Source organism: Sorex fumeus, unplaced genomic scaffold (genome assembly GCF_029834395.1).
Source record: "Sorex fumeus unplaced genomic scaffold, SorFum_2.1 ptg000072l, whole genome shotgun sequence".
Taxonomy (NCBI): domain Eukaryota; kingdom Metazoa; phylum Chordata; class Mammalia; order Eulipotyphla; family Soricidae; genus Sorex; species Sorex fumeus.
Genome location: NW_026606129.1, coordinates 6,402,704 through 6,421,145, shown reverse-complemented (window position 1 = coordinate 6,421,145; position 18,442 = coordinate 6,402,704). Strand labels below are relative to the sequence as shown.

The window sequence follows — 18,442 nt, the reverse complement described above, 5'->3', positions numbered from 1 at the left end:
GCGGGCGAGATACTCTCGGTAGCTTGCCGGGCTCTCTGAGAGGGGTGGGAGGAAACAAACTTGGGTCGGCCATGTTGGCTGCGTGCAAGGCAAATGCCCTGCCTGAAATTCAAGGCATCAAAAGGGAGAGACCTATATGAACCCTGGTCTCTAAATTATCAAGTCAGAAGGACAGAAAAGGAAGAAAACAGAAAGGAGGAAGAAAGAAGAGGTGGAAGCAGTAACAGGGCAAGAGTGAAAAGTCTCAGACACAGCAGCCGTGCAGAGGTGTGGTATCTGTATATCTGAACCACAGAACCAACAGATCTGAGAGCATGAGATCCAAACTATAACCAGTGAACTTAAAAAATAAGCCTGTCAAGGAGGCTGGCTAAGAGGTAGCAGGGGACACTGGTGAAGGAAAGTTGACCCTGCTGATGGTACTGGTGTTTGAACACTGTAGGCCTGAAACTCAACTATGAACAATTTTGTCATAGTCCCTTAATAAAAAAATCAGAGGAAGAGAAAGTAAATTTTCTTAAAAGTTGGGTGCTCTATCAGAAACCCTATTCTAAAATTTAGGGTTTTTTTTCTTTCCTTTTTGTTATACTTTTTCTAGTTCTGGTTGCTTCCTTGATGACTTTGAATATGTTAGAATGAAAGATGTTGTAGTCTTCAACAATAGGATTTAGACTCCTCTAATTTTCCATTTACTCTGCACCACTGCACAGGGCACTTGTATAAAAGAAAAAAATCAGCAATTCAACCTTTATTAATCTAGATTCCCTTTCCAACATTCACATTTAGAATTGATAAAATTGACACAGTAAACTTGTTTGGGTTTTGAGTGATCTATTATCTGTCAAAGCATTGGACACTCTGAAATAATTTCTTTCACAGTCTCTATCAGCCACCTAGGTGGTGTGGAACTAGAATTAAGGGGACCAGAAACACCTGAGCTAGGAAAGAGAGCAACAAGGCGCCGATAGTACTTCTACAAGACTGAGTCCCCTGTGTTAGCTCATACCAAAAGTATTGCTCTAACTTGCATGCTCTTTGAATATACAATCTTATTTATTTTACATATACTTATATCTCTTAGTTTATACACTTCACATGTAAAATGCATATGAAAACATATATGCAACAAGAACAGCATGCTCTACTGCCTTTGGTGCATCTTCTGAGGATAATCACCCACTGCTGCAGAAGACACATGATGTTGATCAAGAACTCCCTCCTCCAGTCTGTGGAGACGATGCTAGGACCAAGCCAAGGATATATCCCTCATCTCCAACTACACTGGGTGTCTCTATTACTGGTTCTTTCTTCCAAAATGTGGATGGAAATGATCCACAGAGTTCATACTTGTGGGTCATAAGCTGATGATGGAGGTTACATTTGCTTGCCTCTTCCTCTTGGAGACAAATGGGAACCCACATGACACCAAGGGTAGGTTCTTACATCAGGAAGTAGACAAGGCCCCAGAACAGTTACCTTCATACTGAATTACTGAGCGAGAAAATAATCTTCCCATGCCACAGCACGGAACAGTGAGATTCAGTGTTTTGAGTTTAAAGACTTCATTTTCTTTGTTAGTCCTAGATAGCAGTGAAACACAGGGAAAGGGTCAACCCAAAGTTTACTCCAGTGCTGATCATTTTATTTTGTTCTAATGCACAGATGCATTACAGTAACTTTTTTTAATCACAAAGGGAAGTCCTTCAAGCTTCAGAAGTCACATCAGATTGTCTGAGATGAAATGAGAAGAGGGGCAAGCAGCAGGGAATTGCTTTCTACAGAGAAGTGAGGTGACGTGCTGAAGAATGCTTAGTAATAAGGAATGCAGACAAGATAAATGGGTGGATGATAGGCAACAAATTTGTTCAAAGGAATTTTAGAAAAGAAATTTTGCAAAGCTATCCAGAGCAGGAAGAATAAAAAGCAGACAGGAAATGCCTTTTTTGTTGTTGTTGTTCCTAATGAGTTTTATTGAGAAGAAAGTTCCATCACTTATACACGCATTATAAAACTTCTCTGTCCACTCTCCCCAGACTTCCCTGAAGCCTGACCAAACATCTGCAGAAAGACATGTCATTCCAGGATAATCAACTGCTTATCTTAAGTTACTAAATTAAGACCAAAATGTCCTCAACCTTGAAGAGTTTTCAGAGTTCTGAAAAGCAACTCTCTAGGGGGTTGTATAATTATATAATTGTACCCTTCCATAGGGCTATTTACAGATAAGTAATGTTCCACCATCATTCCCCAAAGAAAAATACATGAAACAGAATGAGAGGGGTGGGGGGCACAGTGGTATTTGCTTGGGACAGTGAACAGGAAATCTGTATAGCATCGCTTGCTGCATAAACAATAACTGATCTCCTTGTTGCTTAACCTCAGAGGCCGACCTCATTTTGGACACCAAGAAAACCTAAGAGCTGTGGGAGACAGTGTAAAGCCCTAGCTAATGAGCTCTAAGTAAAAGTCTGCTGAAAAACTTTTATTCCCTTCTTCCCTTTCCTTCCTTCCTTCCTTCCTTCCTTCCTTCCTTCCTTCCTTCCTTCCTTTCTTCCCTTTCCTTTTCTTCCTTTTACTCCTTTCCTTTCTTTCCTTCTCTCCCTCCCTCCCTTCTCTCCTTCCTTTCCGTTTTTTCCAACCTTTCTCCCACTCTTTTCTTTTTCTTCCCTTCCTTCCCTCCCTTTCTCACACCTCCCCTCATTCCTTCCTCTTCTTCTGTATCTTTTTTTCTTTCTCCCTCCCTTCCTCCCTCCATGGCTGAAGAGCACTAGAGATTCAGCCGTCACCTTGCACCAGCGGGTCCCAGTGGAGATTCAAACACTGAATGGAAAAGAACCCAGGTCTGTGGGAAGATCCCTGAGGTGCTGGATTAACACTGGATGATCTCCAGCCTCAGTGTCCATGTGAAAAGTAAGTGACTCACTTTCTTATAGCATCATCAACCTCAACCATTAATAGATGTGGGACCCTACCCAGGAGTTTCCTGCTTCTGTCACATAGTCCCATTGGCACTCTCATGTTCCAGACTTGTTGAGAGGAGAGCTGGCACCTGGGAAGTCTAGGACTATTACAAAAATAAAGGCCACAGCATCACACGTCTAGTCTAGTCATTCTTCTGTCTACTCTCAGAGGTTGATCTTTCCCGGGAGCCTCTGCTGATAATCTTTCATTCCACTCTTAAGAACCATTAACAGTGTGGGCCCTGGGTCACATTTCCTAACATTCTTAATCTACGATTTACCAATTTAGGACTTGGGTCAATCAATAACCATCTCTGGAGCTCCCTGTCAAAGAATGCCACTCAGTAGCACCTCCTTACCTTACTCACAGGACTGAATGAACTAAACCCAGTAAAGTTGTTAGAATCCTGCTTGGGTGAGTCAACCATTGCGTTGGCAGGTATGGCAGGTACCAGTAGATCCCTTTGTCCCCCGAATGTTCTCTGTGAGCCTCATCTTTATGATCCACAGGAAGCCACAATGCAGTTTCAGGGGTGTTTTCACAAGACAGTTCCTGGGCCAGTGATTTCAGCAGCATCTGGTGGCTGATTAGAACAATGCGTTTGCTGACTCAGGAATTCTGCACCCAGTGTTGCTTCTTTTTTCTGGCTTTTGGGGTCACACCCAGCGATACCCAGGGATTATTCCTGGCTCTGCACTCAGAAATCATTCCTGGTGGTGCTTGGGGTACCATACAGGATGCTGACCCCAGTCAGCCGCATATAAGGCAAATGTCTTCCCCTTTGTACTATCGTTTCGGCCCCTGCAGTGCTGGTTTTGAACAAGGCTTTGGGCCTACCTAAGTCATACTCAGGATTGAGCCCACTCGTCTTCAACATTCCTGGAGGTGTGCAGCAGAAGTAGTTTCCAGGATTTTTGCATCAGTCCAATTGGAGAAGAAGTCCAAGACACTGCTGGCATAGAGCTGCTAGCAGTGCCATGACAAATGCAAACCTTCCCCAGAAAAACGTGAGGTTTACTAGTCTTTTTCCTTGAGACCATTATAGTTATTTGACAGGAATGTCTGTGGGAAAGTGTTTGTTATTTCTACTTTAATTATTCATCTTAATTGAAGTCACTTTAGCTCATTATATTACTAGATAAGTCACTCCTAGCAGTGCTCAGAGGACATGAAGTGGTACCTGAAAACGAACTAGGGCCAGCTGCAAGCAAGTGCCTTAATCCCTGATCTCTCTTTCTCTGTCCTCAAAAACAATTTCTAGTTCTAAAATACACCTTTCTACCCAGCCCCATACCAAACAGAGTCAAATACAACGAGCTGACTTACAGGTTGGTACAGTCTCGTAGCTTGATAGAGAAATCCGAGGTGTATCTTCATATGTTAAAATAATACTGTGAAGTACTCAATTTAAATAAAATAACCAGAAGCTCGATAATGACTATAATGATCCTATTTTTAAAAGCTAGAAACTTATTTAGACAGCTTTCGTTTTGTATGAAGCATTTTCCACATAATATTCAATGTGCTATTGATGATGAAGCCAATTCAACACAACTCCAATTTCTGCAGATGTCCGACAGGCAGAAAATCACAGAATAGGAGGCTATAGAAACAACTGTTCATCGGGATGAATTAACCCTATACTTGACCCTACATAAATTAAAATTAAATAGAGCAGTGAATCATGTGTAGAATGTCAGAGTTCAAAAAGGCCAAGATGAACCAAAAGCAAGGATGGAGATTCTGGAAGAGGAGAAGATGGATGAGTTGATGCAGGAAAGGCTGAAGTAAGGGACTTCCCTATGACTAGTCAAGGAGATCCCTTTTCTGTAGCTAGAGGGATAGAACAGTAGGTAAAGGCCTGCTGTGCGTGTGGTCAACCCAAGTTCAATCCCTGGCACCTATATGGTCCCCAGAGCCCTGGCAGAAGTAATCCCTGATCACTTCCAGGTGTGGCCCAGGTACTAAAAAATAATTATTTAATTAACTGAAGGAGATCCTCTTTCTGGGCTCTTAGTCCTTTATGCTGACACAAGATGAAGGAAAACTTCTGTGCAAACTGCTCCGAGCAATTGCAGAAAGAGAAGGGGCTTGGGTCATCCACTAGTGAGCAATATTAAAATTTTCCAAGCCCTTGCAGGCAAAGCACTAGACACTTTGACAATAAGCACTCACTCATTACTCATGTACTCATTCATTACAAGTACGAACTAAGAGGGAGATTGAAATAAGGAAGAAGAGCCAGTGTCAATCACGAGAGAAGTGAGTTCCGATTCTGCCTCTCTGACTTATTCAACACTGAAGTAAGAAATTAAGCCTGTTGTTCTTTGCTGGCTTTGTTTTCTGAAACTTCAATATTTCACCCAGTCCCTTGAGTGAAGGCAAGGCATTATACTATGTCCTCTGCAAGATAACCTTGAAAATAGTCTTTATTTACCAAGGAGCATCAAATGCAATTATCATCATTTCACAGACAGGACTCATGGGGCTCAAATAAACAGGTCAACTGCCCAATCCTCACATGGTCAGCAAGAGGAGGAAAGCAGGGATTTGGAACACGTCCAGAGCTCACGCTCTAACCATTATTATGCCGTACTGCCTCGTAAAGATAAATGACTCCAATCAGCTCATCCCATAACCCACTCCTATGCTCCAAAATTATTTAAGTCCAAGAGAACAACAGCTATGAGCACAGAGTGACAGTTGTCAATCATCACAAAACAAGCTACTAGCATTAGAACAGGGGTGAACAGGGGTGAAGGCTTGTAGCCTTGCTTGTAGCAGTCACCAGCTCGGTACCCCAAGCACTGCCAAGAGTGACCCCTGAACACAGAGCCAGAAGTAAGCAGATAAGGACCACTGGGTGTGCCTCCAACACACACACAACAAGAAGATAGAACCCTTGTCATAATCTTCTCAACCAATGATGTCACTGAATACAGAACACAAGGCCACATAGTTGGCACTGGGCTCAACTAGTCCAGAAAATGTGGTTCCAGTCCCTGGTTGTGTGAGTAGATTTCTTCACCTGGAAAATCTGCAGGTAAGACTGCACTCCATGCTGCTTCCTAATCTCCCCTGCTTCTGTCTCTCATTCAGCCCCACTGTGTGTAGTGAGATACTACATCAGGGTCTCTAATGTGAGGATGGTGTGGTAGGAGAGGAACCGGCGTGCCTCAGTGAAATTTTTAGCCTAATTCTATTATGCCAACTCCACTGAGCTTAATTATAGAGAATACAGAATCACACAATTACCCTCTGTTCAGTTCGTCAGATGCTATATTTTGATAAAATTTACTACACGCTGCTTCTCCTGAACACAGAAATGGATGTGTGTTGATATCAAATTTGTTCTAATTGCAATTAAAATATAGCTTACATAATGATAGTGTAGAAATTATAGCTGTACAGAGACAATGTGGTCATGCATTTTTAGTATAAGTACATCTTAGACCAGCATCTAGTATAAATTCATGAATGAGGAAGAAAATCTTTGAGGTGCAGGGATGTAGCTCTATGGCAAAGCATTCCTGACACCTTAAAAAAAAGTTGGTTGAATGACAAGTGTTGTTTTAGGTTTTCAAATATCTCAAAGAAACTCAAAACCTGAGTGAAAATTTTCCCCCAAGATGTTTTTACACTGTAACTGCAAAGAGAATATATTACACAATTCCTGATGAAATTGTTTCAAGTAGAGACCCACATTATAGTTACACAAGCATGTAATTCCTCCTTGAGTCCATAGTAAACTCCTGAATTTTCCTGTGTATCCCATTCAAAGTGTCATCTATGAGGCGTGACATTATATTTATACACATGCATGCACACACAATTGACCCTAAACAACAGACTCTGAACTCCACTGGCATGCTCAGATATTCTCTTCCAAAATAAATATTGGAAGCAGCACTAGATGGTGCTTTGTAACACACAGGACAATACAGAGGCAGGTAAGCAAATAGATGTTTCATTATGAAAACAGATGATATGAATAAAGGCTTTGATAAATCCAGTGCTGTAATTTAAATGTGTATTGTCTCCCTTATAATGTAATTAATAACAGCGGGTAGGGCATTTGCCTTGCGTGCAGCCAGCCCGGCCAAGCCGGGTTCAATTCCTCCACACCTCTCGGAGAGCCTGGCAAGCTACCGAGAGTATCTCACCTGCACAACAAAGCCTGGCAAGCTACCCGTGACGTATTCGATATGCGAAATACAGTAACAAGAAGTCTCAAAATGGAGACATTACTCGGCCCACTTGAGCAAAATTGATGAAAAACGAGAAGACAGTGTTTATTTTTCTCTAACTTACTTTATTGTCAGAATTCAGTATCTAATACCCATGTCATAGATTATATGTTAATCCACTCTTTATGATACTGGTAAGATTAGGTCATTAATAGGTTTGGGGGAGTCAAAACTTATACATGGATTTTTGGCTGTGTGGGGCTCAGCACTTCTATATGCTACTCAAGGGGGCTAGTTATATTTCTCTTTACTGAGCAAGATTATTCAGAATTATTATTAAAGAGAAATGCTATCACATATAGTGTCAACCTTTAAAAATGTACAATTACAACAACAATATCAGAATATAAGAGGGGACAAAATGTTTATTTAAATGGATCTCTGTTTTGACTAAAATAACTGTCACAAATACTGATATAATTATAGGAGTACTTTTGCTCCGTTATACTTTTAAAAAGCAAAGTGTTAGATCTTTTTCATTTCAAAGCATTATTTTAGGCTAAAAGCTATTACGTGATTTGCGAACACGTTGTTGATGATACTACCTCATTTCATCACCAAAATGGACTTCCACGTATCATTCTACGTGGGAGATTCTTATTAAAAATATCCCATAGTTCAAATCTCTCCATCCTATTAAAACACCCCTAAGTCCAAATGTTCCTTCAGAACCCAAGACTTGTATCTCACCCATGTGTTCCACTTCCTACTGGGGTCCTCCAGAAGCACACCTCACCCTTCCGTCTGCAAAGCCCTTCTTTAATCCCTCAGTCTTCCCCATGTCCAGGGACAGGAACCCCAGTGTTCCAGCTGCCCTGACCCCACAGCTTAGATGGCCTTTACTGTCCTTCTGTCACATCTCATAACCTCCCCACCAGGACACACTGTTGCTACCTCCCAGCCTTCTCTCAACACCTGCTGCCGTGACACTAGCTTGGGCAGGCCTGTGGCTTGCAGAGGAGTGCCACCACACAATCTTCTCCAAGCTGAGTGTGCCCATGTCCCCTAACCAACCACACAGCTGCCACAGTCGCACAAGGGCCACTTCCCTTTGGTGGAAAGGAGAAAATGCTCACGATGACCTCCAAGGCCTTCCCAGTCCCCCCATTACACCCCACCTCCAGCTCTCTGCTATTCCTTCAGTCCCCATGACTCAGGAGCCAGGGTTCCCCAGAAGCCCCCACCCTGCAGGGATATTTTGCACCCTAGCCTTCAGCTGCTCTTCCCAGAGCATCATGTGTCCCCAAAGCACTGTGCAGCTCCTTCAAGTCTTTGCTCAAACAGTACTCTCTAAACTCCACCCTGACTGTCCAATTTAAAATGAGATCCCATGGACATGGAGAGTCTCATGCTAAGGAAATGAGTCAGAAAGAGAGGGACAGACATGGAATGACTGCACTCATTTGTGGAATATGAAACAACACAATAGGAGACTAACATCCGAGGACAGTAGAGTCACGGGTCAGGAGGATTGCTACATGGTAGGAAGCCTGCCCCATGAGCTGAGAGAAAAGGCAGTTGGGATAGAGAAGGAATAACTAAGTCAATAATTGTTGGAGGGATCGCTCAGAATGGGAGATGTGTGCTGAAAGTAGACAAAGGACCAAACGTGATGGCTTCTCAGTATCTGTATTGCAAACCGTGCCCAAAAGAACAGAGAGAGTTAAAAGGAAGGTGCCTGCCATGGAGGAAGGGGGTGGGATGGGGTGGGTGTGGCGGGAGGGGCATTGGGGACATTAGTGGTGGAAAATGTGCACTGGTGGAGGGATGGATGTTTGATCATTGTATGACTAAGACTCAATTATGAAAGCTTTGTAACTTTGTAACTGTATCTCATGGTGATTAAATAAAAAAAAAATAAAATGAGATTCCACCTGAACACCCTCCCGCTTTTCCAAAACCCATCTTTCCCTTAGCCTGTGGTGGTCACCAACTTCTAACATTCAAACCGGTGAGGGGCTGTATTTCTCTCAGCTTCTGCTCCCCAGCGTGTGGAGGGAGGGAGTGGGGCGGGGAAGGGGGGATGCTCTCGCCTGTTTTATTCACTAATAGGTCCAAGCACAGAGAAAGATGCACACTGAAGATGCTTAACAAAAATTAAGCATCTGGGGAAAAATTACAGATATAGAAATTAGCAGTTAAAGTAGCGTCCTTGAGATTTTGCCTCCAAAAGGGGATCACAAGGGACTGGGAACTTGGGTCAGGCTCCCTTCACAGTTCCCAGCCGGAGTATCTCTGCTCCATTCAGGACACAGAATTCATGGTTTGCTTTCATTCTTGACAATAACATGCTCCGAACAGTAGGACTAAGATCACTCTGCCCCTCTTTCTCTTTAAAAAGACAAGAGTGAACTCCATCAGGCAATATGGTAATTTTACAGCAAATTTAACAATGGAGACATGGAGACATGTAAACTGTATGACTGTGACAACAAAATAAGAAAATAAGGGGCTGGAAAGATGATCAGTGGGGGCAGCAGCCGCTCCCCCTGTCAGAGGCCTGGGGCTGATTGCTGAGCACTGCATCTGAGGGAAACTTTGAGCAACATCTGGTGTGACCCAAACATTTTTTTAAAAAGAAAAGCATAATTTTTAAATATACCAAAAATTATTACATGCTAATCTTAAGGCACAAATATCCCCATATTTTGTGAAATCTATACCAAAATTATTACATGCTAATCTTAAGGCACAAATATCCCCATATTTTGTGAAATCCTTATAAATACACTATCAGACAGTTATCCCTTCATTATCTCTATTTCAAAGATAAGGAAACTGATGAGAAATGTGGTACCTCTTTGATTCAGACCAGAAAGATAAGGGCTGAACAGAAACTTAAATTAAAGTGGCCCCAAGTCCAGAATTGGGTTTTTCTGCCCGTCATATCACTTCTGATCCTTACTTCGACAGTATGTCTGCCAAGGCTAACACCTGCAGGACAATCAAGCCCAGCACATAATGAAAGTCTTTAAATGAAACATCAACATATGGATACCTTTTCATCTAAAGGAAAGTGCTGACAAACAGATGAGGCCTGAAGGGCCCTCACTGCTACCTTCCATCAAGTATGCTAAAAAGAGGGACTAGAGAGAAATAACAGCAGGTAGGGCACTCGCCTTGCACATGGCTGACCTGGGGCCAATCCTTGTCATCCTATATGGTCCCCTAAGCATCACCACGAGTTATCCCTGAGCTCAGATCCAGAAGCACAGTCCAAATTTAACTTGTGCTCCCCAACCCCCTCCACCCCCAAACAAAATAACAAGAGACAGAGTCAGTAGCCCCCAAATCCAGGAAAGCAGATCACCCGAGCTGCAGAATTCTGCAAATGACCAATTATAAAACTATTAAGCCGCAGCACTTTTATAGCAAGAGGCAAAATAATCCATTAGATGGAAACGTCTCCTACCCCTCACTCCACAGCCCACACGAATATTAATGTTGCATTTATTAGGATGTATTTCCTGTGCTCTATCAACTTGACTTTCAGCAATTGTACTAACACGGGCTCTTACTTTGCACATATATCTGAATGATGGATTTCGCCACTTGAGGTTTTTAGAAAGAGTGGAGTGAATGAAATAAAGTTTAGGAAGAGCCATCACATGCTGTAATGATGGGCACTGAATCAGGCCAAGTGCAGCATCTTTTATTTTGAAAGAAAAGTCGACCTATCAATCGCCTGGCATGGGGCTTATACTGGATCATGGAGAACCAGCAGCTTCCCCTTGGAGGCAAGAATTGGTGTACTACATACCCACAGAATTCATCTTGGTTTAGAATTGAAATAAAGTTGTAGCCCCTGTTTGGCTCTCACCCCCGGCTAAAATAAATGGTTAAACAACGGACACTTTGAAGCATTTAAACAACTACAGTTTCCAAGTAGCAAACCTATCATCATCACTCGAAGCTCTCTGCATTTTGTGGTGAATGAGCACTGCACCTCAACCAGGGAGCTGGGTAGTGTCAGAGCAACCTAACTTTCCACTGGGATACTTGCTATCGAGCAGACTGAGAGTCTGCAGTGCCGGGGCTTCTGCTACAAGGTGCTGATGACACTATGGCCCAGCAGGACTGGCATGGGAACTAAGAACACTGACGTGTGGGAAATGAGCCCCACTTAGGAACCCCAAGGCTCGAATATTCCCTGGGCAAAACAGTTGAGGACTTAGAATACAAGGGTTTGCAAGACTGCACCCAGGAAAGCACATAATAACAGAGCAAGCAAAAATGTGCCTGGGAAGGCCTGCCAAAGGGCTTCGTGAGACACCTACTCGTGCCTACTCTGCAGGTACCTACTGTACGTTGAGATACTAACGCTCCTGAATGTCGTCAGTTCCAGTGCTGAGGGCCTGAAATCCGGGTCGGGGAGTGGGGAGTCCGTGTTGAGGACTCAGAGGCCACTGAGAACTGCCTAGGTAACCGTACGTCTTGAAGGTCCAACTGCATTTAATTGTCTCATTCTCTGTGATGGCTTCCACTGAACAGAGACCCAAGGTGCCAATCGTAATAGGCATTAGACAGAGACAAAGTATTTCAGTACGTGCCCTCATGGCTCCTAGTAAGCCTCAAACGCTGATACTAACTTCTAGGAAAACAAGATACATGCAAACTAGATATATACAAGTAATATAATTGTATATATTAAGTTTTGATTTTACAGTCAACTCAATGTAAGACTTAATATCAAATTATTTGACCTAGTCGTAATATACATGAACCCAGGCTACTTGCTAAACATGTAATGCCATTGCACTAAATTTTCTGGCACACAACTCTTCCTCAGGTAAACATTTACCTGTGTATTTTATTATTTTGTTTTAGTAAGTACACAAAACGTACTGTGCCAAATGACATAAGGTTCGATAATTATTTGGTCTGACTACATGTTGTATCAATGTCCTCTAGCATCCCTGTCATATATGCATTTTAGTTGTCGGAAAATGGTGCTCATTGGTATTTAATGCATTTAAAGGGAAAGGGGGTGAGATTTACTTTTTGTAATTTAATTGTATTTTTTTTTAATTTTTATTAGTGAAACACCATGAGGTACAGTTGTAGATTGACAAATTTTTGTGCTTGGGTTTCAATTATACAATGATCAAACAGAAAAGATGAAGTCATGAAATTTACGTACAAGTGGGACTACATGGAAAGTATCATGTTAAGCGAAATGAATCAGAAAGAGAGGGACAGACATAGAAACATTGCATTCATCTGGGGAACATAAAGTAACAAAATAGGAGACTAACACCCAAGAGTGGCCGAGATTGGTACCAGGAGTTTTGCCCCATGGCTTGGAGGCCAGCCACACATTCTAGGGGAAAAGGGGGTGAGCTCTAGAGTGAGTCTGACACCGGCTGGAGTGACCCAGGAGTTTAATGTACTTTGAACTTCATTATGCCATGAAAATGCCTTCTGTACCCTGGGGGCATCCACAAAAGAGTTGCTTGAATGAAAGGAAGCAAGTACAGTTCTGACACTTCCACGGAGAGGCGAGTCGACACGAGAAGTGATTCTCCTCACTCTGGACTCCATGGAGATGGGAGAGTATGATCTCCAATGTCAGTGCTGAGGCAGCAGCTCTCGACACCAGTGTGGGGGGCAGAGCAGCGAAGACCCGACACCTGGGCTGGAAGGGTTAGCACTAAAAAGAAGGAATCAAACAGCTGCTGGATTGTCTCAAACTTAATGCCAAGTTAGGGAGCCTCATGCTGACAGAGGAGATCAGCTGATGAAGGAATGATGCCTTCAATGGCCAGTCCCTGGAAAAAAAAAAAAAGAAAACCCCAAGGAAAGTGAAAGGAAATTCAAACAAAAGCCAGGTGCCAGAGATTGAAGGCAGCTGCTATTCAGAGCACTGGTTTGAGAGCGGATGCAAGTCAGGAGAGCTCTGGCTCTCTCTCCCTCTCCACAGGGTTTTCATCTACAGAAAGTTTCTTCTCAGTCAGAAGGTTCCTGAGAGTCCTAGCCTCTATCCCCAGTCCATAAGTTCCAGAGAGAAGAGACATTTTCCTCCTTTTCTGACAGAAAGTCTTGAGGAGGTTCTGAATGGCAGGATCAAGGACAGACGCTCCACTGGAACCAAACACCAGAGTGGCCGAGCTCAGTCAGGTGAAGCTCGGTAGGCCCTGAAGGAAGCAGGAGGCCATGACTTAGCAGTTTCTGAAGAGAAAAGCCTGGCGTGTTTACAGGATAAAGGAAGACAGGCCTCTGGGCAAAGTTCTTCCTGGCCTTGGGTCTCCAGACCTTCTAAGAGGGGTGTCACTTTCCACACCTCAGTTCTGCTATTTTATTTTTCACTGGGGCGCACACTAGGGAAATAATAAGAGGGTACTGGAGTGTAATACAGGCGTTCACTCTGCTGATACTGAGACAACTGTGTGAGGAAAATATATCCTTCCAAAGTTTCTCAGACTCAGTGTTCAAAAGCAGGTAGCTGGAGTTCATCTCTGCGACTTTCCAGGAAAACTAATCAGATGAGGAAAAAATAAGAGCTAGAAATATTAAGTGCCTTATTTAGGATGACACGGCTAATTGATGGAGGATTCCGACTAGACTGTCTAATCCAGCTCGGGTCTGTTGAATCCAGGACATCAACCATATGTGTGAAAATTGAAGCATTCGCAAATTGTTCCTCTAAACTGCTTGATGCTGGAATACAGGAGGCCAGTGTTTCCCTCACTCCTGGGGGGGGGGGGGGCGGTGCACATACAGACTCCTTCCTCTGTGGGTCTGTACACATCCACTCCACGTGGAGGGGCCTTCAAATATAGAACGTGCCTCTCTGCATTCCCTCCCTCTCTGCTCTTTTAAAAAATGTCCCTTTAAAAATTGCCCACTCACCATCTGGGAGGTAGATTTACCGAAGCACAGTGAATGTGGAGGCAGAGATTGTTCTAGAGACTATTCCAAATGGCACTGGCACCTATATTTATGAAATCTGTCAAGAGCAGGTTAGAGTGGCTTAAAAAAAAAAAAAAAGAATTCCCACTGTAGTGACACCACAGCGTTGCAGGCGCCTGGTTTCAGCCAATGACAAGGGGGTGGGGGCATCCAGGCACATCTAAACAAAATGCTGCCTGCAAAGTTTAGGATTCTATCTGTGCTTCCATGAACAGCTGGAACGCAGTCACAAAGGTGCTTCCTGGATGTGTGTTGTCTGCCCCTGGAAGGGTCAGGCTTAACCACGGATTCCCCTGGCCCTAAGCTGTTTCTTTTGAGGGAACTAAACCGAAACAGATGCCATTCAATTCCAAACCTATAGCTCCAACCATGTCACTACACATGAAATATTGTTCATTCAGAGGCAGGATGTAGCAAGAGAAATTTATAATCTTAGAGTGTTTGCTCTCCAGTCAATAACACAGAAGCCTTGAATAAAAACCTTCCCATTACTTCCCACCATCATATATCTCACTTATAGCCTATAAAACAGTGGTCAGGGGGAGATTTATCCCCTGGACATCGTATTAGAGAAGCTCTCCACAATAAGCCTCCTCCATTCTGTGATTATTTTTTAAATATGTTACTCATTCTCGATATTAATTTTTATTTAATCTCTTCTAGCATTAGGAGAGTAGTACTTTTGCATGGGCTCAAAAACCAGTCCCCAGAACTTCCTCTTGGACGCCTCTTTGAGGCTGGAAATGTACTGCAGGGCAGCTGAAGTGACTTAATTCTAGACGGCAAAGAGCTGGCCTCACGTTAATTTCATTAGCCTCAAATTCCTGGATTTGTGAGACCTCTGGGTGTGATCCTGTCTTCTGCTAACTAATTCAGTATACCCATGTGTGTGTGTGGGGGGGTCTCGCTGAGCCCCCCCTTCAGTCAGCAGGTATACAAGAATCCCAGCCAGAGACACCCAACATCCGAGCAGTCAGCCTTGCTCCGGTCTTATCTTCAAAGAGGAACTTTATTCCAGGCAAACAGCAGCCTCCGTGCTATTATTACTTGCTCCTTACTCCCTCCTGCCCCCCAGCGTCGACAAAACCCCCACCCATTTAGGTCATGGAGTTTTCCTTCCAACCTTGAAGCCTGGCTCCCAGGAAGTTCTCATGAATATTTTTAAAAGATTTAAAAAAAAAAAAACATAGACTAGGACTGGCATGGTACCCGGGGCAATCCACAGGGAGCACAGAAAAGCAAATCTCCAAGGAGCTCAACTCAATCAGAGAGAGGAGTTTCCTGTATGTAGGACACTCTTAATTGGGCTGAACTCTGCCACCTCAGACACCTTTCCCTGCATCCTTCCCCTCCTGACACAGACTCCGCCTTGGATGCAGTGCTTTGGTCCCCGCTATCCTTTTCATCCACGGTGTAAGTTTAAAGAAGCTGGGAAACTGGGGGCAGACCTGGATGTCCTAGCTTCTAAGACCTGTGCAAAACCGGTGGTGGGGGTACATGTATAGCGCTCCATTCTCAGACTGAGGCCACGCTTGGCCAGGATGCCCACCACAGTGCCCTATCCAGAAACTGCAGCCTAAGCTACAAGTGAAAGCCCTTCCTGCCCCCAGTCTCTTCTCCAGAAAAGCAGGTGAAGGGGGCGGGGGCTCTTTTCTTCAGCCTTTCCCTCCAGCGGCAGCAGCTGGAGACAATTTGCAAATTAGAGGAAAATGCAAGTGTTGTTTCCCAATGATGCTGGTCTCAGCCCCCTGTTCCCACCTTCTCACCCAGGGCGCTGGAGGAACCAGAAGGCCCCATCCTCTCTCGCAAGGATCCAAACTCCCCCAAAGCAGGAACCGGCTCCCCCGGAAGCCCTCAGCACACAGGGACTTGGCCTGGGTACTTCCCACCCCCCCTTCCCATCTACAGTACCTGGGCTCCCAGTGGAGACAGTGAATTCATTCATTAAGGTGCACCCCCCCCCCACCAGCGCTCCTTCCACGCACAGCGATCTGAGAAAGGCTGTGAGTGGCCTCCTGGGTATCTGGAGGGCTCTGATCTCCCTGGGCTCCTGCCTCAGTGGCCGGGTTTGGGCCGGGACAGAAAGGAAGGGGGCGGGGACGGTGAGCCGCCCACAGCATCCCGAGCCTCTCTGGTGGGCTACCCCGGGCAAAGGTTGCCCCATGCCCTGAGGGCTTCGCAGCCAGGTGCTCTGAGGGTTGAGCCCCCCCCCCCAACCCCCAACCCCCACGCAGGCTGCAGCCTCGCCCTCGCCCCCACCGCCCCCGTTCTCCGGGCCCAAACACAAACTTCACACTCCTGGGCGAGGACGGGGGAGCCCCAGGAATCTCACTAAGTCCCGTCCAGAAACCCACCCTCAGGGAAGGCGCTGGGCACGGGGCCGAGTCTGGGAGCCCGGGAGCTTCAGGGCGCTGGAGGCTGCGGGGACACGGGGAGGTAGCAAGGATGGTCGCGGTCCGGGTACCCCGGGCAGGGAGGGGCACCACGAGAGGACCATCCCGAGAACTTAGGGGCACGGAGAGCGAGCGAGGAGGCCGAAGTGGAAAGGAAGAGCCCCCAAAAGGAGAAAAGATAGAGCAAGAAGAAGGGGAAAGGCAGGGAACCGAGAAGCAGAGGCCAAGTGGATCCTCGCAACCCTCCCCCAGATCCCCCATCCTGGCCGCGGGCGGTAACCCATTCCCGGCGATGCAGTGGCCGAGGCGGAGGCGCGGGGCGGGCAGCGAGCACTGCGGTAGAACCGCGCGGGCCCGCCGCGGGCGCCACGAACCCCGCGGAGCGCGGGGGCCTCGCTCCGGGGGCGCCGTCCCGCGGGCCGGGGCGGGGGGCGGGCGCGGCGGAGCGGCGGCGGGGCGGGGGGCCCGGTTCGCAGCTGGAATGAGCTCATCTGCGCGCCCGGCTGCAAAGGCAGCTTAGACGGTGCCCGAGCCCGGCCGGGACGCCGCACCTGGGGGGAACCGGGGTCCGGAGGGGCGTCCCCGCAACTAGGCGGGCCACAGGTTCGGAAATGCAGCCCGGGAGCGGGGGCGGGCGGCTTGTCCCCCCGAGGGGCCCCCCGACCACCCCCACCCACCCCACCCCCGGCGCTGGTGCACCCGGGAGCGGAGATGCCCGGTTCCCTGGCGTCCTCCCGTCGTCGTTCCGCGTCCAGCACCCTAGGGGCGCTCGCCCGACCCCGCACTTCGAGGAGCCCGTTCGCGGAGCATCCTTCGCCCTCACGCCGCCCGGCTGGCATCGGCGCCGGGCCAGGGGGACGACACCTCCGGCGCGCCGGGCGCCGCGGGGGCCCGGACGGGAGGCGCGGACCCCCCCCCCCCCCCCCGCGCGCCTACCTGGAAGAGCCTCAGGATGTTGGCTACCATGATGGACACGGAGCTGCCCGAAGCCCCGATCACCCCCACCACTTTCTCGGGCTTGACGAACACGGGCGGCTCGCCGTTGGTGCAGCGCACGTCGGAGGTGTCCTTCTGGATGAGCGCCTGCACGAAAGTGAGCGACTGCTCGAGCGCGTAAGTGTCCCTGGAACAAGTGTCCAGGATCCGCGCGCCCAGCGTCACGTTGGGCAGCAGGTTGGGATCGCTGTTGATCTGGTCCAGCGCGTAGAGCATCGCCTCCAGCCTGTGGATCCCGTTCTCCCGCTTGATGTCGCCGCACGGCACTCCGCTGGGACCCTTGGCGTGCACGGGGAACAGCCCCCCGAGGGTGACGTCCCCCTCGATCCGGATCGAGTGCGGGGCGTACATCTCCTGGCCGCGCGCCGCCGCCGCCAGCGCGCACAGCAGCACCTCCAGCACGCAGCAGGGGAACTTCATCAAAGTCAGGGCGCGGAGCAGCTGCCCCAGCTGGACCATGCTGCCCCGGCGGCGGCGGCGGTGGGGGGGTGCCCGCGGCGTCCCGGGGGGCCGGCGGGCTGCGGGGGGCTGCCGGGGAGGGATGCGGAGGGCGGAGGGGGGGGCGTCCCGCGGCGCCGGGCGCTCTGGGGCTGGCGCGGCCGGCGCGCCGCGCGGGGTCCCCGGCTGGCGGCGGGCTGGTGGCTCGCGCGGCGCCGGCCGGGCACTGGGCTCGGGAGCCGATCGCTATCGCTTTAAATGGTCGCCGGCCCCGCCGCTCCGCCGCCCACCCCGGCGCCCGCCGCCCGCCCGCGCCCGCGCCCGCGCTCCCCACCCTGCGCGCCGCCCGCCCCGCCGCTTTGCATCATCACGCAGGGAGGGGCTGCGTGCGGAGGTGCGGGCGGTGGGCGGGGGATCGCCCGAGCGGGGGGGGGGGGGGGTCTCCGGGCACCCCCCCGGGGCCCCCGGCGCCGGCGCGGGGGCGTTCCAAGGGGGGAC

At 47.7% G+C, this 18,442-nt stretch overlaps 1 protein-coding gene across 3 annotated transcripts in view; it reads right to left on the bottom strand.

The window, feature by feature from the left end:
- The window catches only part of GRM7 (glutamate metabotropic receptor 7), a 931,188-nt gene extending 912,948 nt beyond the window's left edge, over positions 1-18,240 (bottom strand). The window contains exon 1 of one of the 3 annotated variants that reach the window (XM_056129060.1): positions 17,447-18,240. In XM_056129060.1, coding sequence (XP_055985035.1) covers positions 17,447-17,965 — 519 coding nt within the window. In that variant the 5' untranslated portion in view covers positions 17,966-18,240. The remainder of the gene's footprint in view (positions 1-17,446) is intronic. The other 2 variants (XM_056129058.1, XM_056129059.1) reach the window with 2 other exon arrangements.
- Positions 18,241-18,442: the final 202 nt, after the last annotated feature.